General features: G+C 37.7%; 1 protein-coding gene across 1 annotated transcript in view; it reads left to right on the top strand.

The window, feature by feature from the left end:
- Positions 1–26,707, top strand: part of ABCA12 (ATP binding cassette subfamily A member 12) — a 201,128-nt gene that overhangs the window by 49,621 nt on the left and 124,800 nt on the right. Inside the window, exons 3-5 of the mRNA XM_003925571.4 lie at positions 11,902–12,055; positions 22,301–22,392; positions 24,401–24,498. Coding sequence (XP_003925620.3) covers positions 11,902–12,055; positions 22,301–22,392; positions 24,401–24,498 — 344 coding nt within the window. The remainder of the gene's footprint in view (positions 1–11,901; positions 12,056–22,300; positions 22,393–24,400; positions 24,499–26,707) is intronic.

Here is a 26,707-nt window from a genome sequence, read left to right on the forward strand (position 1 = left end):
TTAAAAAACAGAAATACTAATTGTTATGTTAAAATATTTTTAATGATAAATTTTAACTGTACAACTTGGGAACATACCACCAGGGAATTTTTCTCTGTTGTTTTTCCCCTGAATGAGACAGTAGCTTTGATGAAAATGGATCTGCAAAGAGCGAGAGAGAGGGCCAGTAATATGTTGTGGGTTACAAAGCAAGCCACGGGTCACATAAATTGTCTCTTTGCGATTGGCAGAGGTCTTGGTAAGAAAATCTTTGGTTTAGGAACAAAGTCAAGTCTGACAAGAAGATGGGGTTGCTACCTGTCAGCAATGCTGCTAGAAAGAAAAGGTTGTGACACGCATTTTCCACTAGTGGGTTGTCACAAGTCTCATTTGTAAATAGATGGAATATGAATACCAAAGACCTAAATATTACACAAACTGTTAAGGAGTGATAGCATCTGGAACCAGACTTCAAGGCTCCCAAGTGAATAGACCATCTGTTGCATTAAAGAAGCTACTAAGCTTCTGCTTGATGTGGTCTGTTTTTTTTCTATATGATGGTCCCAGCAATAAATTTCATTGGCTTTTAGTTTTACACCATAGCACACAAAATTCACTGTGATAATAACTGAGTCAGATTTCCAAATGAAAAGATAGTCATTAGTAACATACCTCTATTGGGGTAATTACTAATTTCTTTCTCCGTTCTATTGCTTTTAATGGGTTATCAAAATCACATTTTAATTTCCAAACATAATCTTCATTTTAAGTACTTAATACTTCAGTATGTTCATGTCCTTTTATGGGGGATTTTTCTACTTATAACAGTTGCGATGGATGGATGCTCCAGATTTTTTTTTCCTTAAGTGAGGAAATTGACTCAAGGTACAGGGTTATGGTTGCACAATAAAACATTTGCAGGATGAAGAGGATGCATTTTGACTGTTGCTCCTGTCTGATACTTCATCCCCTAGAGTACTTCCTGAAAATTTTGCCAATATGTAGTTCTGGGCAGTAACTCATAAGTTATAGCTCAGGTTACTAGAAGGGCAAAGATTTGGGGAAGAAGTTGAAGAAGGCATATTCTCTGACTAACCCCTAACAACTTTACACTGTTTTCATTATCTTGCTTGGTATTCTGTATACCAGTATCATAATGATGGTGCCCCAAATTGGCAGCGACCCCTTTAGAAGTGACAAAAGGAGAACATTACTCAATTTTCCCTCCTCTTTGCCTGCAGGTGGCAAACACCTTCATCTCCCTCTCACTAAGGATTGGCCACTGGAATAATGTGACACTTTCTTTTTCATGTATATATATATATATAATTGCGTTTTAGTTTTGGGGGTACATGTGAAGAACATGCAAGATTGTTTCATAGGTACATACATGGCAATGTGGTTTGCTGCCTCCATCCCCATCACCTATATCCGGCATTTCTCCCCATGTTATCCCTCCCCAACTCCCCACCCCCCTCTGTCCCTCCCCTAGATCCCCCACACAGACCTCAGTGTGTGATGCTCCCCTCCCTATGTCCATGTGTTCTCATTGTTCAACACCCACCTATGAGTGAGAACATGTGTTTGATTTTCTGTTCTTGAATATGACACTTTCACTGATGCTCCCTTACTGGGTGGACGGGTGAATACACTCCAACATTTGACTCACTAAAGTGAAGCCCTTAATGCCTGACAAGTGTGATTTCTCTCTGTACAGTAAAAGCTGTATCTTTCCCAGTACATTTACTTATTTATTTTACTTTATTTTATTTTATTTATTTTATTTTTGAGATGGAGTCTCGCTCTGTCACCAGGCTGGAGTGCAGTGGTGCAATCTCAGCTCACTGCAACCTCCACCTCCTGGGTACAAGTGATTCTCCTGCCTCAACTTCCTGAATAGCTGGGATTGCAGGTGTGCACCACCACACCCAGCTAATTTTTGTATTTTTAGTAGAGACAGGGTTTCACCATGTTGGCCAGGATAATCTCGATCTCCTGATCTCGTGATCCATCCACCTCAGCCTCCCCAAGTGCTGGGATTACAGGCGTGAGCCACTGTGCCCAGCCCACTTTTTTATTTATTTATTTATTTTATGGACACTGTGAACTGGGTAAATGATCACGTTTCTGTATTTCCTTGAGTTGCTTCGGATACCCAGATCCAAATTTGTGGCCAATCTCTATCAACATACAGACCTCTGGCCCATATTATTGTATTGGCTTTATTTTTTCCTACCCTTGTTTGCTCTCATTCTGAGTCCCTCATTATTTTTTCCCATTATAGAGTGTGTACTTTAATAAGCCTCCACAAATCCTTCTAGAATGAAATTCCCTCCTCCCGGCAATATCTGAGATAGGTTTTGCCGAGGGACTCCCACAAATAGTAATGTACAAACACTGAGGTGCTGGCTGAATTACCGTCTTTAAGCCGTGCTAGTAAGATGACAGTTTACAAATAACTTTTAGTACATCAAGACTTGAAACCAAAATATTTTCTTATGTAGGAAGTTTCTTCCTACGGGAGGAAAATCAACAATTTTTCAATTCCAGGCATCTTTTCAGCTTGGAATGTGTGAGATCATGGATTAAGGCACAGTTTTCCAAAGTGTGCCCCATGGAATATTCATTCCCAGGATATTATCCAATGCTACCCTAAAAAACAGGAAGAAAAATTGAAAGAAGGAAAGGAGAACAGGTTCTGTCATCAGATCATGGAAATCTGAAACTAACCAAAGTTATTCAGGTTTTTTACTGAAAAAATTTTCAGAGTCCTTAATACGCAAGTATATTCTGGCTTTCCCAGAAGGGGAGATAGAGTTTCCTAAACTGATTTGGCCCCAGAGTCTGGTTTAGAGAAATTTCTGATGCTTCCCCACTCTGTTCCTCCAAACTCCAACATCACATTGGAGATCATAGTAACAGGAGAGGAATTAAATCCTCGACTCGTTCTCTCAGTACAGGCTTTGTGAGTTAACTCCTAGATGCCTAAGTGACCTGCAGCGCAGTTAACTCTCAGCACAGCATTTTCCTCCTCAGCCAGAACAGAGGCAGTGGCGCTGCAGGAAGTGCCTCTCTTCCAGTGTACCATTCCTCCATGGTACCCCTCCTTTCCTGGATGCTGACTGGTGTTGCTGGATCTGTGGAAAGGGAGAATATCTCAGAGGAGGAGCTGCAGCTGATGGGGTTCCGCATAATGCCTCTTAACCCACCAGCACCCAGGTCTTTCTGATATGACCAATCAGTACAGTCATACCCAGTGTATGCATACCCAGCTTAATTCAGCCCCAGAGGCGAAAATACATTTCCCTGGTTAGCTGCACCTAAGGAGAATTAAAGGCTAAATTTGAGAGGGATAATGTCCTACAATGAAATGAGATTCTAGGGGTCTTTAAAAAAAAACTTTTAGAGGTGAAAAAATAGTTGCCAGCATTCTATTTTCAAATGGCCATAGCAGGGAGATTTTTTTAAATGCAGTTGTGAATCTTTGTTTCTAAAAGACAAGTTTCAGAAAAACAAAATGTCAGTTACTGTAAGGCTTATTTCGCAAGACTAATAAACGCTGCTCACCCCAGATGAGCCATAGAGCTCAACATTCCTCGTTAAGTGGAAATGTTTTGAAAGTATGAGTAAGATTTTTTTTAAAACTTCCCCAGATTCAGTCCACAAGGAATTTTATTACCTGCTGTGTATTTGTTATTGTTATATCTCCTCCCAGCCTTGAATCAAAACATTTTGTTTAAAATTTAAATATACCGGGCCACAATCTTTGGAACCCATCACCCAGCAGGATCTCCTTAACATTCAGAAAAAAAGGAGCTGCATTTTGGTCTGGATGTGCAGGAAGGTGGGGTTATGAAGTCCTCTGGGCTAACCATCAGTTCAAGTGTACACTTAAGGGTCAAATAAATAACATCCAAAGAGACAGCAAGGTCCTGAGTCCAGACTGCCTTCTAAAATCTCAGCTTCTCTTAAAAAATAATAATAGCAATAGGCCAAAGATATAAAGAAGGTAGAGATCTTTCCTCAATTCCTCTCCCCTATAGTTTCATAGCCAGAGTTTCAAGATACAAAAAATGTCCATTGGGACCCTAGGGACCCTTTTTGTACCTTTCAAAATCTGGCTATGCTACTTGGCAGCAGCTATGAGGAATGCAGGGGATGTGGGAAAGGTCATTGTAGGACACCAACCCAAATGACCCAAGGTTTGTTCTTGTTCCTTGTGGCTGTAGCCATTGAACACATTCAGGTGACAACCTTTTAAGTACAGGGCCTCCTTAATCACTGCTTTCATATTAGGCATCTTGCCTCAGCCCTCATTGCCACCTATAGTCTACCTTTTTGCCAATGGATTTGAACTTAGAAAAGCATCTGTGCAATGAAGCAAGACTTGCCTGAGGAGAAGGAGTGAGAATGTGTCGTGGCACCGCACCCACTGAGCACACAGTAATTTAAACACTGTACCAGTTGATACAGGTACATATTATTAATTACTAGGAAGAGAAATACATCATGCAACACTCCAAACCATTCAGTAGCTCAAGATATGAGCTGGGAGACCAGGTCGAGCAGAGAAGCCACAGCCAGCAAGCAGAAAATAAGACGAATGATGCAATAGGAGCCCGATGAGCAATGGTAACTCATGGTTCCATGGGCCTTGTATTGTCAATGCTCATAGTACCTTACACAAGCATTGTCTGATAAATCTTCCCTGGGCCCTGTGAGATGGCAAGACCCATTATCTTCAATTTGGGAGATGTGGAAATAGAGTCCTGGGTTAATTTATCCCCTGGTGAGTCAGTGATTCAACAGCAAAACCGGAAGTGTACCTGTTTTTCAAATTCTCAGTCTCTTTCCTCCAAGATATTGAAGCTTAGCTAAACATGTTGTTTCTATTACTGTCATGTATCATCAGGTTCTAGATCCATTTCTGGCACTTTATTATTCATGTTTATTTGTTATTCATTTGGACTTTGACCAAATTGCTTGATTTCTCTGAGGTTATCTACAAAATGGTATAAACACTCACCCTGCCTATCTTACAGAATTGTCATGGATCTTGTATGAAATGATGTTATGTTAAATTCCTTCAAAACCATGAAGGTTTATCTATTTATTTTTATTTTATTTTATTTGAGACAGGATTTCACTGTGTTGCCCAAGCTGGAGTATTGTGGTATGATCATGGCTAACTGCAGCCTTGAACTCCTGGGCTCAAGCGATCCTTCTACCTCAGCTTCTGGAGTACGTGGGACTACAGGCACATACCACCATGCCGAAATAGTCTGTGGTTCTTTTATGTGTGTATTTTTTGTAGCAACAGGGTTTTGCCATGTTGCCCAGGCTTTGTCTGGAACCCCTGGGCTTAAGCAATCCACCTGTCTTGGCATCCCAAAGTGCTGAGAGTGTAGGTGTGAGCCACTGCTCCCAGCTGAAGGTTTATTTTCTTAACCAATGTTTTCTGTTTGTTTGCAAATATACACTTTTTAATACACAATATTTCTGGCAGTTCAGGAAAACAAATGATTTCTATATGCATTTTATTTAATAAAAGTGTGATGAGCTTGAAAACCAGATTCACCTACCCTCTTCCTTTTTCTCTTTCCATAATAACCTAGAGTAATATTTTTTAAACATTAAGGTGAACAATTTTTAAAAAAATAGAAGGATGAACCCTACTTAACACTTTTCTTGGTGCCAAGCACACAATACTGTTCAATAAATATTTACTGAATAGATGGTGAATGGATTCACTTTGTGAATAATAAATCCAGCGGTTGACATTTATGGGTGTCAATGTTTATTAGTTGGATTTTCAGAAAAACCAACACCTAAAGTCCCTACAATAATAGATATTATTGATTTTAGTAATCAATTAAATCTATCTGTTTTACAAGGCATGTAAATATAATGCAATATTATCCATTGACCTTACTATAACATTGACATAAAATTTGAATCTTTGTCCTACAAATGATAAACATACAGAGTATATTATATTAGAGTCTTAAGTCATGCAGTCTTCCTGGGACTCCCACAGAGCTTTCTACAGTCATGCATTTATTTATGTATTTAATAATTATTTACAACGTGTGAAGCATTGTGCTAAGAACTAGAAAAGCTTTTAAATAGCTTATTTTTAAAATAGCTTATTTTTTATCCAATCTCTTAAAAAGATGTAATTTTACTAGGTTAGAGTCTCTTTTGGCAGGTTCAAAGTCATATTGGGTTTTAGCCCTAGGCTGAAGTCACTCTAGGGCATATAGGTGCAGAAGTCCTCATTCGGAGGGACTGGAATCAGGAAGAGCTGGTGTATTTGATTTTATCTGGTGGTGGGTGGTGGATAGGACACCTCCCCTGAGTACATACACTGATCCTTCAAATGAAAGGTGCGTGTGAAGGAGAACAGGAACAGATCTACAGGTTCCTGACATAATGTGATGAACTACTTTGAAAGGCCACGTTTGTATCATTTATAATTTAAATTGTCTTTTAAAATGTAATTGAGAACAAAATGTGCTTGAAAATTACAAGAAGATTTTTTAAACTTTAATAAATTATTGCAAATATACTTCTAAGATTAATTTCCTTTCCTATATTTTTAAAATTCATATTTGATTATTTGCAGGTGATCTTTTGGGTATGCTTGTTGTATTTTGTACCCTTGTTATGGTGTTAAATCCCTGTTTTGGTGCTTGACAAGGAGACATTTTTTACATGATCAGAAGTTCTGACACTTATTCTGCCAATGTGACCCTGCATCCAAATATTAGGAAAAATATAACACCCTCAAATGAGTAACTCCATATTTTTTGAAAAGTCAGAATTTTCCTTCTAAAAGGTATCATTCTATTCTTCACGGGGGTAAAAACTAAGTGCCTTTCACCTGGAAACAGAAAAATACCAACTAGTTTGTGTTCTGACCAGTTTTGGGAAAATCATAATGAAACAGTGGAGAGTCTCTGATTCTACCATTACTATAATATCTACAAATGTCACCAAGGCAGCCTACAGAATATTTCTAGAGCCTAATGATTTCAAATGGAAGTAGCTTCATTCCTGAAAAGACCGTGACATTGTTTTCTGCAATAATAAAATAAACAGAAAATAACATTTCTCTAGACAGTGCCAATGAGCAACGTGCTCCTGAATTTATTACAGAAGTGAGTCAGAATTCTTCTATGGTGGTGAAAAAGAAAAAGTAAAGGAAGAGGTTGAGAGACAATTGCATTCTCGGCTGCATCAATGAATACAGAGAGGGGAGGAGGCAGGAAACGCAGCAGCCGGAGGAAAAAAAGGGCAAAGAGGAATTGGAAATTGAATGAAAAGAGGAAGTAGTGAGTGAAAAAGAAAGAAGAAAACATTAAGAAATAGAGGAAAAGGAATTAAGTCCATTAGATGCAATGAAGGAAGAGGAAAAGAAGGATGGGGGAGAAAGTGAGAACAGGAAATGAATAAGGCAGGAGAAGGAGGGAGATGCGTGTAAGACAGGCTATCCTCCCAGGAGTCAGCAAACTACAACTCGTGAGCCCATTCCAGCCTAGTACCTGTTTTTGTAAATAAAGTTTTATTGGAAATATAACCAGGTTCATAGAGGCACCCATTGTCTATGACTGCTTTCATACTGTAATTGCAAAATTCAGTAATTGTGATGGAAACACAACATTGTCTATGGCTGCTTTCATACTGTAATTGCAAAATTCAGTAATTGTGATGGAAATTCATTATGGCCCACGAGCTTAAAATATTTACTGTATGATTCTCATGAAATGTTTGCCGTCTAATCTAGTGGTTTCCAAACTTCACTGTGCATCAGAATTACCTAGAGAGCTTATTAAAACACAGATTGATGAACCCCACCCCCAGAATTTCTAAGGAGATCTGGGGTGGGATCTGAAATTTTTATTTCTCATAAGTTCCCAGGTGACACTGATGTTGTTGGTCCAAGGATCAAACTTGGAGAACCATCGCTTTGATCATTCTGTCACACTAGCAGTGTTGGAATAGAGGCTTTTGTGCAGAAAGGAAAGGGAAATCAAAATTGATCCCCCTTTGAGGTAAACGTTACATTTATCCATTGAAATCACAATTATTTACAAAGCATACCTTTAAAATAATTCTTAGAACTGATTCTTTTTATAATTCTAGTTTCATTTTTATAGCAATGAAAAATGAATCTGATTTACTTTAAAGCTGAGTTAATTGGTGGTTTGTTTCCAAAATTATTTTATAGTTTGGTTTGATTCAACTCCTTGAAATAACTTGGACCGTGTCAATGTTACGACTGGACCGTGTCAATAAGGTAGACTCTATCCAATGAGAATGACCTCTCCCCACCCACAGGTGGCTGGCGGCTCACTGCCTTTGCCTGGGGCCCCTGAGAAACGAAGCCATAAGCAGCTTAGGAGTTTGCTAACCAACATGTACCTCGCTGCACTCCCAGATGATACTGACATCTTCTGAATTTGACCCTATGAAATTGGCAGGTTCCTCATTAGCTTTTATCCTGGAGATGGGTATGAATGTTGTCCTGGGATGAGACGTTTGGGAATCATGGAACCAAGGACTTTATCCTGCTTAAATACTCCATCTCAAAACCCTGAGATCTGTTGTTGTTTTCTTTTTACCTGTATGGGGCTGCCATGGTTTGCAGTCATGATCTTCCTTTACTTGTGTAATTAAATTTGTGCTTTGGCTGGGAACATAGACACTCAATTATTAGCCTTAATTTTGAAATTTCTGTGCTTGCTCCTTGGAAATTTTGTGAAAGAAAGAGAGAAGCTTCTCTTTTTTTCTTTATCCTAGCATTGGGGAACTGAAAGGAGAATGTAATTTCAGAACCTGAAAGTGCCGGAAACACCTTCAAGGAGAGAATGGGCTCAAGTTAACATTAGCAGCTTTTTCAAATGGGAGGAGAATGGAAAAAATACCATTTTTTTTTTTTTACAGGAAAACTACAGTAAATTTAATTCTATTTAATTCAGACATTAGTTCTAGAGGATTTCCAGATTTTGTGAAAAGTAGATATGAAAAAGTATATTATAGATGTCAAGGAAGGATGAATAATGTAAATATATGTTACATGCCTAGCACCGTACATGGGATATAGTAGATGCTTAATCAATCACTGTTATTGTTGTTGCAACAGACATCCTTACACTGATGAGGGTATAGGCTGATGAGGATTAAACAATTATTGTAAAACAAATAATGCAGGCCATCCATGCTCTGCTTGGCACTCTGTTAACTGAATTGTGCATGCCTGAATCAATTCCTCATTTGCATGATCCCATGTAATACGTTAATTATTCATAATCAAAAAACTGTGCAAAGCATAGACTGTCTATACTTTCAACACCATGGGAATTTAATTTTAAAGAAACTCTTTGATGAATTTTCCTAAAAATTAGGCTTGTCCTCTGTAGATATCATCCAAAGAGGATTGTGGATTAAATTCCTTCAAATTCCTCTCAAATCATTTGCAATTTATGATGAATGCTGGGAAAGGTAAATTTGGATGTCAGTGAAAGCTCTTCTTTCCATGACATCTTTTTCCTTCTTTCCCTCTTTGTATTGCAACATGGCATTTCTGGAGTGTCTGATTTTTCTCAGTACTGCTTGACTCAGTCACATCATCACGTTGATAAGTGCCATAGAGAGAGGGGTCATCTGGTCATCTGTCTCTGTTGCCCTTCCATCTATGTTCCATTCAAATTAGCCACTGTGTGTGTTTGTGAGAGAGGAGGAGTCAGCCCATTTGCAGCCCCACACCCTGAGTGAGAGGTTACAGCTGAGATCTGTGTAACAGAGTGGATTACTGTGAAAGGTGAACTTCCACTGTGGACTTTTTTTTTTTTTTTTTTTTTTTTTTTTTTTTTTTTTTGAGACGGAGTTTTACTCTTATTACCCAGGCTGGAGTGCAATGGACCAGGATGGTCTTGATGTCTTGACCTCGTGATCCACCCGCCTCAGCCTCCCAAAGTGCTGGGATTACAGGCTTGAGCCACCGCGCCCAGCCTCCACTGTGGACTTTTAAAGGTCTTGCCATATGCAGTTCACTGTGGTGAAATTTTGCGTCAGAAGGATGACATGAAAAGCTAACAGTTTAGCAGCTACTCTCTATTTTATTCAAGGAATTGCACTATGATGAAAACATTGATGGGAAATTATTGTTGGTTCACTGCAGTTTTCACTTAGGGTTAACATTCGGAAAGGCGCCAGTCTCTCTGGTGTCAAAGACGGTCCACATGGAAGGAACTAGTGAATAGTTTGGTAAGCTTCAGTTCTCTCCAATTTCTTCTGAGTTTTCAGATCTTTCATTCATGCTGGTACTAATTTCCAAACTATTTTTCCTATAGTTACTGTGATAAACTGCCCCAAACTGAGTGTCTTGAAACAAGACAAATGTATTATTTTACAGTTCTGGAGGTCAGAAGTCCAGAATTTGATCTCAACGACCTAAAATCCAAGGTGTCAGCAGGGCTGCATTCCTTCTGGAGCCTCTAGAGAAAAAGCTGTCTTCTTCATTCTCCTGTTTGGAAGTTCTAGAGGCTCCTCACTTTCCTTGGCTTTCAGCGTTTTCTGCCATCTTTAAGGTCAACAGTATAGCATTCTCCAATCGCTGATTTTCTCTCTTTGCTTTTCTTCTGGCCAGCTTTCATATTTTCTCTTCTTTATTTTTCCCCCAGCTCTTTCATTATACAGCCCTATATTTAAGTTACTGGAATCAAATACATATCTATTCTTTGTGTTGGTAGATTAATGCATGGCCGTATTACTCTCACCATTCTCTCTCTTTTTTTTTTACTTTTCTCCTTCCTCTTTAAAACGAAAACAGCCCTGTACTCTTTTTTACTTTTTAAACACATCCATGAGATTAAAGTTTTGCTTTTTAGCCTTAATTTTTCTTCCAGTTCCTAAACTTACCTTTTTTGAAAGTTCATTGTCTGTGTATTCCCCCAAAGGGAGAAATCTAGTGTTTTAATAGCAAACCTAATTGTGAAAAGATGTGTATTTCACAGCTTGCCTATTGTCATGACTCATGTGCATGCCATCATCATATTTTATAAAGCAAATGTTGACGTTTACAAAACCTACTATTAAAATTACTGTTTTCTATGACTTTAATTTTGAAGAAAATTTGCATTTTCATTCACACCATTCACTATTGGTATTTAAATAGGAAAAAGAAGTTATGTATATAGGACAATTAAAATGTTAAATTTTAAAGAGACTGAAGAATGGCTGCATTTATACCTACTTTGATTACAAAAGAAGACACATACATTGTGATAGAACATAGTTAATATACAGTCAAAAGGAAGAAAATAAAATGAAATACACTACCCAGGAAAAAAGCCATCAAATTTTGGTGATACAGTCTTTTGGATTTTTTTAGTACGTGCATGTGCGTGTGTGTGTGTGTGTGTGTGTGTGTGTGTGTGTGTGTGTGTGTATTTTAAAAGATTAGGACTTTTCTGTCCATACTGTCTTCTGATCTGTTCTTTTAAGCTAACAATGTGTTGTAAACACTTTTTGTATTAATTGATAACATTTGTATTGGCTGCATTACGTTTTATCATGTGGATACACTGTGATTTATTTTTAAAACATTCTGGTAAACATTCTTGCAATTACCTGTAAGTGTTTCCTTAGAATAAATCTCAGAAGGGAATTCATGGGGCAACCAAGCATTTTTAAGTATTTTTACACATATTAGCAAATCTAAAAAAGGAAAGTTAAACATAACACCCTCCGAGACTGCTCCTACTCAGTGGTGAATGTTAATTGCAGAGTTGGGGCTTGGCCGGGGGACCCGGACAGCAGTAATCCAGGAGATAATTTCACAAAGTGGAGTTACTGCATTTATGTTCTTTTTCAGGCAAATGTGCCATAGTGATGTAACGACTGTTTTTTTAATTTTAGGTTACCTCGCACCTCGAAATCTTCCTAGTACTGGATTCTTCCCGTTCCTGCAGACCCTACTCTGTGACACAGACTCTAAATGCAAAGACACACCCTATGGCCCACAAGATCTGCTACGTAGGAAAGGGATTGATGATACACTGTTTAAAGACAGGTGGGGGCTCTTCTCAAGTGTGTTTGTTCTGAGAGATCAAATCTTGTTTCCTTATGAGATAGCCAGGAAGCCATGCAAGCTTAGAGATGCAATTTGGTTTTCTATGTCTACAAATGTGATGATCTAAATATGAAATTACAAAGTAGGTACAAACTAGAATAACTGTGTTTATGTGAGATTGAGCACAATCTACTTTGTGTGAATTTCTCAAATTTGCTTTATAAGATGGGTGACTAAGGTAGTTCTCCCTTATTTCCCTCAGAGATTCTCTATCCAACCTTAAATTATCAGTGACACATTGCCTGAGACTCATCACAAGCATAAGATGTCATAAGCACAGGATAAGTGTCAGGTCCGTCATCCTGGAAGAATGAAATACTTGCACTATCATGTGTGATACTTTCAGGTACAATAAAAACCAGGAAGTGCAGAAAAGAACATTAAAGGTCCTAAAATTCAAAGTAATAAAGTTAAAAGTATACGTAATTGAATGACAACCTTTAAATGAGGTTAATGCATGTTCTACTTTATGGTGTAAGAAGCAGTCGAAGAACAGGGAATCTAGACCATTAACAACCTGACCATTTACAACCTCAATTTTCCTTCCTGGTATTCTAAACCTAAAGAGACACCCAGAAGCCTGTATGTCTTCAGAACTGAAAACAATATTGTAATCTTGAATCAACCATGAGCTAATTCTGCTGGAGATGTTTTTTGAGCATCTCTCAAGAAAAAGTTTTTTTTTTTTTAAATCTATAATCCTAGATACTTGGTTGCCAAACTTTAATACTAAATTCCTTAGCATGTAGCACAATTTCTCCTTTAATACAATTCTCATGATTTTGGTCATCCAATAATAGAGCTGAAACTTTGAGAGAGCAACTGCAACCGGTTTGGCAAAAAATACAAACATGTTAAGGATTGTCATGGGACACAACTTGGGACCCCTAATTGTTGAGTTGCTAATTCACACTGATTTTATTTTTTGAATAATTAGGTTTGGTGCTTAAAATAATCTGATGTTCATCATTCATTTATTAATCTATTTTAAAGATAGGTTAATAGAATGAGAGACTTCCATGTGCCAGGCACCATTTCATGCACTGGGATACAGAGGTGAATAAAGCAATTTCTCTATCCTTTTGTTAATTGCAACAGCATGATCAAATAAATAAATAAATAACGTAATTAAATGCATGCGCTGAGAAAATAAAGCAGGTTTACAGGTAGAAATTGTAAAGTAGGGATTTAATACCTCTGCTAGAAATGACATTTGGGTAGAGACCAACAAGAACAAGGAAAAACCAGTAGCAGCATGTGAACATCTGGAGGAGAGTGTCACATGTGGAGAAACAGCAAATGATTCTGAACTGGGACAAACCCAACCATTTAGAAGAGCAATGTGTCAGCTAACATGGTTGCAACATAGCAAGGGATGAGAAAGTGATTGGGGTATGTAGAAAAGGAAACTCAGAGAACAGAGCATGCAGAATCAATTGTGAAAGAGAAGGTAAGGAGATTCACGTTGTGTTTTTGGTGTAATAAGAAGCCATCGGAAAGTTTTGAGCAGGGAAATGACATGATACATTGTCTATGAGATTGGCACAGTTCTAGGCATATACAAGCATGACCTCAATGAGCACCAGTGTGTAATTAATTCTGTAAGAAGACCAAAGCCAGCTAGAGTCTATTCCCTTTTGTATAATCAGTGCAAAGGTGGGATGCAAAGAATGGCATTCCTTCTTGTTCCAGTGTTGATGGTCTCCATGTTCGTCACTGAGTGAGTGATGAATTAGGAATAATGGATGCTGATGTTCTAGCAAGGGAGGCAAAACATTAAATCAGTAACAATAATAGGAGATAGAACAATGAAGAATGTCAGAGGAAAGCTGAAGCAAGACACCCTCTATACTTAAAACAGAAAGTGAGCTCTCAGCTGGGGTAATCAGGTAACTCTTCACAAAGAGGTCTACTTGAGATGAACATTTTGTCAACCCGGCATTAGAGGAGCTATGAGAAAAATTAATATCCATCATTTACAAATTGGATTACCATTTTACAAAGAACTAACTATAATGGACATAATTAACAGTATCTAAGAAGTATATAATTATAGTTCCCTCTAAAGAAGTATTTGTCTGGCCAGGCGGAGTGACTCACACCTGTAATCCCAGCACTTTGGGAGGCCGAGGCGGGCAGATCATGAAGTCAGGAGATGGAGACCATCCTGGCAAACACAGTGAAACCCCGTCTCTACTAATAATGCAAAAAAAAACCCCAACAAGAACAATGTAGCTGGACATGGTGGCATGTGCCTGCAGTCTCAGCTGCTAGGGAGGCTAAGGCAGGAGAATCACTTGAACCCAGGAGGCAGAAGTTGGGGTGACCTGAGATCAAACCACTGCACTCCAGCCTGGGCAACAGAGCCCTACTCATCTCAAAAAAAAAAATAATAATAATATTTGTCTATCTAATATTATGGAGAACCAAATTCATGGGGCTGCATGACATGAGACACTGAGTTGGTTTTGGAAGTAGGTTTAAGGTTCAGGTTTATTTTATCATGTTGACTATTCTCTAGATGGCTGATCCTGTCTGCTTTACTGAGTTTTAGTCTAACCTCCGGGTGGTTTTTCAGCTCAAGTTGCATATTGCTGGATATTCACTATTTTCTCTAAACTACTAAGTAATTGGAGTTTAATTTATAAAATTATGTACAATAATAAAGTTGCATTAATGATATTTCCCATTATGCTATTAACTTTTATGCTTTATGTAGCTGTGAAATGAAACTGGCACATATTTTACCAGATAAACAATTCCACTAAAATTGCTTCCGTTGAGTGAAGGAAGGTTCACCAGCATAGCCTCATTAGGAACCAAAACAGTTTTCCTTTCCTGTTCTGTACGTGAGGGGAAAAATGCCACCTTTGGTCTCATCAGAAGAGGCATGCCATGTTTCTTTTAATAGAATACTCTTCTGAAAGACATGAACACACTGCAGTCACTACTTGTTGGCCAGTCACCAAGTGTTTTGATGTGATTTTGTGTCCCGCACCAGCCTTCTGTTATTAAATTCATACTTCTCTAAGCATTAGCTTCAGGATAAGATGTTTTTAAAAAAAAAAATCCAACCCTGTACTCAGCATCGACTCTAACTAGCTGTCTGAAAAAAGAAACAATTACGTTTACGGTTTTTTTGCTCATGTGCACAACAGATGATCCAACATCACAGACCTTGCCCTTTTCTTTCCTCCTTACACTGCCTCTCAAAATCCATCAGCACCGTGGGAGCCCCTGGCCCTGTGCCATTGCTCACACAGTTGCCGAATGGCAAAGATCCTCCCCCAGAGCGCACAGGGTCATTATCTGGAGAAGGGATGCAGCTTTCCTGCAGATCCTGGGGACAATTGCCTCTGTGGATTTGCTCCCTATTTCTGTTGACACTCATTCATGACCTGCAGCTTCTAAATTTGTACCTCTGCTCCTATTGTATGGCTCCTGCAGAACTTGAAAAAATATTTAATCAGAGTATAGTCAGGTCTAACTTTAAAGTGCCAAGGCTTTTGTTTAATGTTGAAAAACATGGACGAGCTTAGAAACTGACCAAAAGATATTTTCAGGAGTGTAAGATAACTGGAAGTAAAATAGGTGTTTGCCTTCATTTGGTTACATAGATGAGAAAGGATATAGCGGTCTCTTCTTGTATTAATTTTAGATTATTTTATAACCATAATAACCATTTTAACTAAAATCAGTATAAAAAGAAAATCAGGTAAAAAGAAATTATTTTAGCTAAAATCAGTGTAAATATCAATGTGAAAAAAATCAGTGTAAAATAAGACTTTAAGAGTTTAAAGACGTTCCTCTAGCTTGTGTTAGTATTACATTGATTATTATTACGTAAAACCACGTAAAGATACATGAATTAAAACATAATTGCATATAATTTAAACAGAAACATTCATAATTATGAAATAAAATTTGTAAAAGTGACAAAAGAAAAGTTAAAATTTTATTTATCAAAAAACAAAGTGGAAGAATGTCTTAATTGTTATGTAAGCCCAACTGTTCATTCATTCAATAAGAACATACTGAATTCACGTAGCATGCTGGAGGCTATACAAGTCACTACAGATACAGAAATGAATGAGGTATATGTCTTGCCCTATATAAACTTACAGTTCAAGTGGGAAAGAGACAGAGAGACAAGATAACAGGTAAACTGCTATATAACATGGTAAATGTAGCAAATGTCTATTTTAAGTCTCATTGTGCCCAGAATATTAGAAAACAACAAATGGTGAATAGTTACGTAGATACAATAAGACAGTGTTTCTTCCTGAGGAATATGGATCTTACTGGAGAGTGTGTTAGTGAAGTGGAGATAGGTGTGGGTGGGCAGATACCAGGAGATTTCTTTCAGAGGCTTTTAAGGAGTGTGGTCCTTAAGAAGAGACAGGGTGTTGGTTACCAGAATAGCAGAAGGTGTATTTGAGATAGGTCATGGAGAAAGAACGCCAGAACTCAGTGAAAGAGAAAAACAAAGGCACTTGCATAGTTGGCTTACAGAAATAGGCAGATAGCTTTGTTACTGACTGTGATGGAGAAATTACACATTTCCTTGCAGTGTTGCCAAATTAATCTGCTTGTTTCATCATTAGGTAGAACATAATCTTCTCAGTGTCATCTGAACGATACAGTGATGTTATCTCCTTTTTCCGATACTTTGTGTTCTGACACATGTAGGATACCCCCTAATCTGCCCATAATAATAGTCTGACAAATTTTAGAAATGTGTTAGTTAGCCTCTACTCAGTATATGCTATTACTAATTCCAAAGTCTTTCCTAAGAATATAAAAAACCCTAGGACATAGTAACTTATTAAGACATTTCTAAATCTTAATATTTCAACTGATATGGATTATCAGTTTATAACTGGGCCACTTGTAAGAGAGATACGTTTTGAATATGGACAGACTTCCATAGCTAAAGTATGGATGACCCTTAGGGAATGAGGGTCAGGATAAAATATGAATAATTAAAACAATTAAAGTTTTCCCATGGATGACTTCTGTTTGGGATATCCAGGAAGGACAACTGCATCAAATCAATAAGGGGGCCTCAGGACCATTGCAGTGTCCTTAGTCCTGAATTGCAGTTAAACGTTAATGATAAATATCATTTGGAAGTGGGGTCAGAACAAGACTTACAGCAAATCTTGTATGTTTCCAGGTGCCACTCCGTACTCATATAATTCTAATTCTGGGGAAAAAAGAAAAAATGCATATACAAATTTAACCAACACTTAAAGATAAAGAATGTCAGAATTTTCTTTCCAGGATTTGCCATATGTCCCTTTCCTGATAGGGAATTCCTTTTATAAATAGATTATGCCATGGTACACCACACCACTTACACAGGTAGTGACGTTTCCTACCCATAGGAAAAAGACATCCATTAGAAGTACATGCATTTCACCATGGAGATGATATATATAAATGTGACATTTCCTGAACATAACTACTGGTAGATATATCTGAGAACAAGTAAAATCTATTCAGTGTTTAGTTTTGTTTTTTTTTTTTTTCCCTCAGAACGATGGAATTCTTAAATCCAAGATGTTTCCCGTATTGAATTCTACTCCAAAATAGAGCTCTATAAATGTCACTGAGACAGAATCTACATCTTCAGCATCTTAGAGGAGAGTCTCTTAGCCATGCCCATGGTACCATGCATGTGGCTGGGTCCAATAGAAGTTAGGAAACTGATGCCATGGACTACTTGGTGATTTGTTGGTTCACCCAGAGGGTTGAATTATCTGGAATCAGATGGACCCATGTGCTGAATTCAGGGGACAGCTAAGTTTTGAATCATACTTTCATATACTTCCTGGTAATATCCAGTATGTGATAGAATCTCTGAGACTTCCTCGGAGCTATTCTGAGCTCCTGGATAGGATAACTCTCCTGATTTTGTCATGGGGACGCAAATGGGGAAGAGTTGAATAATTCTATTACCTGTCATAGTCTTGTGCAGCGTTTCTCAATCTTGATTCTCAAGTACTGATAACTGAGACCAGATCATTGGTGGTTGTGTTGTGCCGTGCAGGATGCTTAACGGCACCCCTAGCCTCTACTCACTAGATGCCACTGACACTCCACACACAGCTGTGACAACCAAATATGTGTGTTCAGACATTGCCAAGTGTGCCCTGAGGTGGGGGGAATAATCCCCACTTGACAACCGCTTGGCTAGCAGAAGGCTGAAGGAAAAATTTTCAAGTTGCAAGAGGTTTGCATTAAGAACATGAATAAGGACTTTGCTCTATAAGAAATATAAATGATAACTCAGATTTAGGAGCCCCGCCATGTGTTCCAGTCCTCCTTTGTGCATGTCTTACTCAGCTATTCTCATTAATGTACCATGATCCCGGGTTTTCTTATTTACTTGCCCATTATTTTACATATAATAAGAAATTAATCAATGTTGGTGAGTTAATGAGTGAATATGGTAGGTACAATGTAAGATTATAACTTTGGGGCTGTGGCTGGGTGTTTCCTTTCCTAAGGATCCTTGCAGAATCAGAGATGCAACCATGGAGAGCAGGCCACAGCCATTTAAAAGTTGTTCCAAATGATGTTCTTCATTATCAAGTATCCAGTGCTTGCATGTGCTAAATATCCTACTATCTGCCAGCACAATACACTGTTGACTTTTCTTAAGAACCTTACAGTCTAAAAAGGGGTAAATTGCTGAACACTACAGGTGGAATATTTATCTCATAACTAGATAAAGAAGTTACATAAACCCATAAAATGAGGAAGGAGTTATAACTCCACATCACTAGTCAATACTTGGAGGTTCCAGATCTGTAAAATAATGGGGTACATCCATTTGGTATTCAGAGCTCTTGAAGTTTCTAGGATTCTAAAGGGATTACATCTGGAGCACAGATGCGTAAATATGAGCCTCCAGCTCCAAACTGATGGTGAAGGTTGCATCTTTGCAACGTCTTTTGTGAGTACTCTAACAAAGAGCTAATACTGATAAGTAGCTATGATGACAGGGCTCAGAGAGCCTCTTGGTACACACACCTCATATCATACTCACAACAACCTTGCAAGGTAGGTGTTATCGTTGCTAATTTGCTAATGAGGGAGACAATGGCTGAGATCTTTTAGGAAGAGAGGGATGAAATTCCAAAGATATCTTCTAACTCTACACTACTTCCTGCCACACCCCAGCAATATGGTCTCTTTTTGTATAATCAGCCATCAGAGTTTATGATCCTCTACTATGCTTGATATTGGAAATATAAAGATAAACAAGACTTGGCAGCTGCTCCCAAAGATGTCACAGTCAAAACAGAAAAAGTGGTGGGAATAGGTACAGATAGATATGAAATAAGTGTGCACTAAGTGCTTGTGTGAAATGATGGGAAGTGTGCTGTTTCTCAATCACCGTTCTAAGAAGCATGTAGTGCTTTGTCTGTAAGCTTGATCCTGCTCATTAGAAACTTCAGGGAATGCCCTTAACTCAGTAAGAGCAGCTATTTTCTTGCCCTCTTTTAGTAATTTAATAGGGAGTTAATAGAATTAATTATTTTGTTTAGGGGGAAGTAAGCTGTGTTTCAACTTACAGCATTAATTCATCTTTTTACACACATACTCTGCTGTACATTTATTTTGTGCTTTCCATTTTAAGAGTTGAAAAAGGAATTCCATATTTGGGTCCCTTTCCACAATCTTGTGGAAGCTTTTCTCTCCTATCTTTTTCTTTCTCCTTTTTCTCTTTCTCTGCCTAAATAAATCACTTTCTGCAAAACAAATGAATAAATTTTTTTTTTTTTTTTTTTTTTTTTTTTTTTTTTTTTTTTTTTTTTTTTTTAGACGGAGTTTCGCACTTGTTACCCAGGCTGGAGTGCAATGGCGCGATCTCGGCTCAGCGCAACCTCCGCCTCCTGGGTTCAAGCAATTCTATTGCCTCAGCCTCCTGAGTAGCTAGGATTACAGGAACGCGCCAACATGCCCAGCTAATTTTTCGTATTTTTAGTAGAGACGAGGTTTCACCATGTTGACCAGGATGGTCTCGATATCTCGACCTCATGATCCACCCGCCTCGGCCTCCCAAAGTGCTGGGATTACAGGCTTGAGCCACCGCGCCCGGCCTATAAATTTTTAAAAAGAGTTTAAAAAAAACAGTTTTGATGTGCAATGGGGATGGACACATACTGTCACACCATACCTCATCAACACAAAATGAAGCTGGAGAACATTTTCAGGAAGAGGAACAGCAAAGCACACATGATATGCAACTCTCGCTTCCAAAAAAAGACACATTAAGGCTACATAAAAGGATGTGGGGCAACCACATCACACTGGGCACTTCCTGGTGAGAGAAAGGTGCTGTTAGAATGGGAGCTGCTGTGGGTCCTTGTCTAGGAGCAGTCCTTTTACTGTGGAACAAACTCAGAGCTGCAGAGCCAGCTGCTTGCTGGGAAGGGAATGAGTTTGTCTTTCCATGGTGTTTAAATGCTATTTGTAGGAGTAATTTTAGGGTTCTTATCTGAATGTGGGAAGATGAGTAAAGTGTTCTCTGTAGAGCAGATGCAGCTTTCGCTTCTCCAAGAGCACACTTACATAGCTTCCTATTTGCCTCGTCTTTCTGATTTCCCCCCTCCTCTCTGCCATTTATTATTCAGTCTATTTTCCCTTGCTCCTTCATTGCTCATTTTGACCTTTGTCATCCTCCCTTTCGTTTTTGTTGCTCTCCCTAGTCCTTAAAATTTTTATGAAGGCAGTTTGTGCTTTTATTTTCAAAATGTGTTGATATTCAATTGTCCTCATAGGATTTCAAGCCGAACTAAAAAAAAAAAAAAAAAAAAAAAGTCGAGAAAAAGAAAAATAAACTGGACTTTGTCAAACTTTCTAAAACTTCTTTTTGAGAAAAGGGAAAAGGTTTGGGTCAGTTCTTACTCTTACCAGAACAGTTTTCCCATCCACATAGTCAGCATAAGGAATGTGAAAAGATTTAGGGGCATACAGTCAGGGCTATGAATAATTCAAATATACATTAAGAATGCAGAACTTTTCGAGCAACCGGTACATTTTATGGAGAGTATTGGAAAAACACTAGGGAATGAAAACAAATATCAATTCTTTTCCTTTTTCCAATTATAAATCACAAAGAACCCTGGAACCAGTATTCAGATCCTGTTTCTAAAACAGAAGTCAAATTGAAACACAGTAGTAAGCAGAATTTCTTGCTTTTCCATTATCTTTTTATAGCCATCATTATATACCTTAAGTTTTTATAAATAACAACATAAAATTTGCCAACTTTTTGGAATTCTAAAAATTATTTGCATTTTGGCATTTAGAGTGGTTTTATTTTTGAAATATACATACTTATTTCAGGCACACACATTTAGATACATCCAGCTTTCAAGAAAATATAATCATCTCCATTTTTATAATAAACTAAACAAAAAGTGAATTTTTAGAAAAGAGGGGGTTACTAATTGTGGGAAGGCCCAGCAATGTTTTCTTCCAAAACCTAATGCAATCATGTTGTATGGGGATCCCTGGCACCAAAATGTAATTATTGCTGCCTTGACACATTCAATGCAATTGAAAATTTATTTTAATGCTATTCCTCTTCTACCTGGTTCCATCTGTGATGACATCAATCTTAATTTCTACCACATACTGGCTATTCAATAAATGTTTGGCCTTTTTCTTCTTCCCTGAATCTGTCTTACAAGGGTTCAACTTTGAAAATATTTAAAAGGCCATCTATAATTTAAAATAGAAAACTTATTTTTCTTTTAATGTTGACAAATAGGGAGACCTTTGTTTCAGTCTCCAAAGCACTCTTGGATTCTCATTTGTTTGGGACCTATCAACTTTTTGAAAGAAAATTATATCATACATATTTTAAATATTTATCTCTAATGTCTTTTAAAATGTCATTTCTACAAGATTAAAGTAAAAATAACTATTTTAAACCTCATCTAGGCCATTTTCTCTGAATAAAAATATACTTTGTAGGAGACCTTATATATTCATTGGTGTGTGGTTAGGTGAATTCTTCCATTAAAATCCTGGAAACTATATTAAATATCTGAAAGTCCTCAGACAGCCCTGGAATCTGCCACATAATACATTGCTGTAACTAACTAAAATTAATGTGGGGGAGAAGCTATAGAGCAAGTGACAGAGTTCTTGCTTTTTCTTCTCTAGTGAGATTCTGAGAAAGTCATCCAACCTGGATAAGGACAGCAATTTATCATTCCAGAGCACCCAAGTTCCAGAAAGAAGGCATGCATCACTAGGTAAGCTTTTTTCTTCTGCTGAGTTTAGAACAAGCCTTATGGAACAGTAAAGGTCTAATCTTTGAAAGGTTTATACTTTAAACTTTTCAAACAAAGATGGAATGCTTAGAATATCCCTGAGAGGTCTAAATGTTCCTCGTGGTTGCCTGAGTATGGCAGTGCAATTATGCAAAAGTGTCGAGAATAATTAGAAATTAAGTTCTTACTGAAATACTCTATAGGAGCAAAAGCCTACATGTTGAGAATTGCACCATTTCCCAGAACTGACTCTGGACTCTTGAGTTGTCTGCAGTTAGGTGATGCTGGGATGGTTTAGAAAGCCCATTAATAAAAATTATTGGAAAGAATCTCAGAGGTTTGTCCAGATTTTCCATTTTACAGGTGAGATACATGAGGCTTAACAAAGTTAAATGCTGTGTCTACAGCCATACAGCAGAGCTGGCATTAGAAGGACTTCTAGGCCTGTACTCTTTCAGATGTGTACACTTCTTCCTCAGATACTTAAGGCTCAGTATCACAGTCTTCAGTGTGACTGTGGACTTGCTTCACATCTAGGCCAGTAGCTCTCAACTTTTCATGTGCAGAGAATCTTCTTGAGTTGCTCCCATAAAATATGGGTTCCCGAGCCTTAGGCGCAAGGGATTCCATTGCAAGTGGACTTGAGAGACTCTGATTAGAAGCCACATGTTAAAAACAAATGCTTGAAACAGCAGGACTGGTTAACATTCATTTGACAAATACTTATTAGGTCCCTAATCCTAGTAGCCACTGTTTTAGGGGCTGGGGATATATTAGCAAATAAAACAAGATTCCTGTATGTTGAAGTATGATTGGCGCTCTGGATAAAAAGGGAGTTTCTTTTAAAAAGCCATGGGGTATTTAAGGCTTTATGATATTAAATAGCAGTCCAATACAAGTTGATGGAGCAAGTTAAAAAAAGTCTTGTGTTAATGTAATAGAAATATGGTGGTAAATGGTTTTGAGGAGTTAATGTTCTGTTGTGAATGATCTGTGGGTGTTTGGCTGAGTAGGTTAAAGCACCGTAGAAATAAGGTCATAATGTTATGGTCCAGTAAGCTTTGCTTTGCTTGGTAGCTACAAATTATGTTTCCCATTCTGGCCAGTTACCTCACATATATATTGCTGTAGTCTAAAGAAATCAGATGGCAAATTCTTCAGCCCCATGGGCACTAAAATAAAGCCTAGGCCCTACTGATGATGAGTCACTGGTACCATTGAAGATTAAGATTCTTTGCTCTGAGGATGACACAAGACTTCTGTGTTAAATTTATAAAAGTCAACATACTGGCTTAATGAATATCTATGTTATAGATATTAATGTAGTCTTCTAGCTAATGCTCCAAACCCAGTAAATTCTGCCACATCATAAATAAATAATACTAGATGAAGACACATTGGGAATTACTTAGAGTATACTGTAGTCCAGGCTAATTGCTTTATCCCATGTATTTGATCTAAAATATCATTCAGAAACTACTTTGAGGAAATAATTTATTATTCTAAGCAGATTTCAGTGTCTCAATTGGTTAATTAAAAGAAAAGACCATTATCACCAGATGTGCATTGGCAGATCCTTTGAACAGATGTTGGATATGACGGATCTATGGAGCTGGTGTGGGCACCTCGAATCCTCCAGGCCTGCACAGAAATGATTCGGTTTATTGGGCAATAATATTAGTGATGAAGTTTAATGTTGCAAACGGGAATGAAAGCAAATGACATCTAAATGATTAGAAAAAAACAAGAACAGACCAAAGCCATCACAGTTTTATATGAAAAGAAAAACTCATGGAATTTGCCATTTTTCCTGTATGAAACTTGCATGGAAGAGGCATATTTGAGCACAACTTTGCTGTAGGGTATATGAGGTCACAAGTGATATTTATGGATTCTCATGTGATCCTGCCCATTTGTGGGGTGTGTGTGCGTGTGTGTGTGTGTGTGTGTGCGTGTGTGTAATGCTAATCTGTTCCTTCTATGATTACAGCCACAGTATTTCCCAGTCCAAGATCTGATCTGGAAAGCCCTGGAACAGATATTTTCAATGGCAGTCAAGTGCTTGCACGAATTCTTGGCTTGGAAAAGGTAACTTGATTCAGTTTTGTAATGGATAGAGTGATTCAACATAGGCCTTTTAGGTTAATAGAAGGATCTCTCAAATAGCAAGATGTTTGGAGTACCTTTCCTATTTAGAGTAATATCTCAGGCAACTTCTTTTCTTAGGAACTCTTCAATAAACAGCTTAATTTTAAGACATTCTGAATTCCTTAACATCTTGAGTATTTATTTACTTCCCTGTTAAGTCCCTTAATTGAACTTAAAGTTTTTATTTAACAAGAAATTAGGGTGGCATTATATGTGATGTTTTAATTTTCTGAAGCAGGAAAGAAAAAAAGAACAAATGAAGCTATAATGCTCTTCAAATTTGCTGCCTCATCCATACTAATCAAGTCTTGGGAAAAATTAGAGCTAAGGAAAATATTGCCTCAAAGTAGGAAAATCCTTTTTCTTAGCATATTTTAGAGAGCTTACCTATGGATTTCTCTGTTTCCTAGAGATCATCCACTTTAAGATTTCCCAGATTGCAAGATAATGACCATAATTTCTATCAGAGGTGTAAACGGGCAGCCTGTGAGCTAAATATGTGTGTGAGTGTGTGTGCACAGATTTTAAGAAATTGAATGTGAATGCCTGTAGGCAGAACAGGTGTGCTTTGTAACTACAATCCCCACTTCTCCTTCTTGTCTTTCATCTGGCCAGATTCGTATATTTAAGTTACTTTGCTGGTCCCTTAGGTATTTAAGTCCTGTTTTATGTGCTCATTAGAAACAAAAAGACATCATTTTCAACATTTTTCATTAGAGATACTATTCTCTCTCTTTCTCTCCCTCACCTCTCTTCTTTCCATCCACCCATCACCTTCACATACACACACACACACACACACACACACACTCTCTCTCACACACACACACTCAGGCATTTTTAATAATGTATCTATGTCTTATATAGTAACCATTTTCTTTTATCTGATCATGAGACATGTCTTTAATGTTTATTAACCATAACCACTGCTACTTAATATGTCTTTGTTAGTTATACTTAAATTAACATTCTGTATAACTGAAGCATCTTAATAAACTGAGTTATATAAGTGAGCCAAAGGCCAGCACAAAAGAGACTCCAGGAAAAGGCATCACACTCATCAACCTTGCCCATGCTGGCCAAAATAGAGGACTTTCAATTTGTTCAATCTAGACATCGAAAGTCTAGTTTACGTAATATTGGAGGTTTCTAATTTTTTTTTTGGTCTGGCATAGAAGTCCCTCAGCATTCCCAGTTAATTCCAGTCTAAAGCCTCCCCCAGACAAGAACAGTGTATAAATTAGAGAATGTTGTTCTATTCCATTCTAATTCTTACATTTTGGTTCCTAGAAGCAGACAGTCTTGGATTGGATCAGATAAATTCTTTAATAGCTAGAAAAGCAATGCCATTCTCCAAAATGCTACTTTATTGTATTGAAACTCCCAAGCTCTCTTTCTCATATGGAATAGAATTTCAGAATTTTGTGAGGCAGCACAGAGTTATATATCCAGGGGAGATAAGCCAAAAATGAAATTTCTATGTATGGATACATATTTTTAGAGTAGTTGGAGCAGGGAAGGGATGTAAAAATTAGGATGACATATTGATGCCTGTGTCAGCAATCTCTCTGATTCCTCTTTCTTTCTCTTTACTGCTTTCTGCAACACTTGCAAGAATGAGTAGAGAAATCATTTTGGGCTGAGTTTATGTGAAATGTTAGAAAAGAGATATGGATGGATGACTAGAAGGCCTAACACTTTTATAGTACATCCTAGATAAGTGGATTCTGTCTTGTTCCATTACTTTTAGAATTTGAGTCACTAGAAGGTAGCGTGTAGATTTTGTAACATATACTACCAGGAGGATGAAACTGCCTTCACCTCGTGGAGTTATAAGAATTAATTATTAAGATGGACCCCTTAAGTCTGACAACTATCATCAGCTCTGTAAATATCTGAACAACTTCATAATGGTAAATATGATCAATATTGTAGGGAAAATACTGCTACATCTGTGACTGGCCTGCATTATGAAATACAGAGGGGAATTATGATTCCCTTATGAAAATGATTTCCAATGACTACTTTTAGTAGTTATGCCTACTATTACATATTTTCATATATATGTTTTCCTTTTTCTTTCTGTCTATAAGACCTAGATAGAAGAATGGCTTTGCAGATAAAGCAATCTATGTTTATACTCAGTAAA

Source organism: Saimiri boliviensis, chromosome 5 (genome assembly GCF_048565385.1).
Source record: "Saimiri boliviensis isolate mSaiBol1 chromosome 5, mSaiBol1.pri, whole genome shotgun sequence".
NCBI lineage: Eukaryota > Metazoa > Chordata > Mammalia > Primates > Cebidae > Saimiri > Saimiri boliviensis.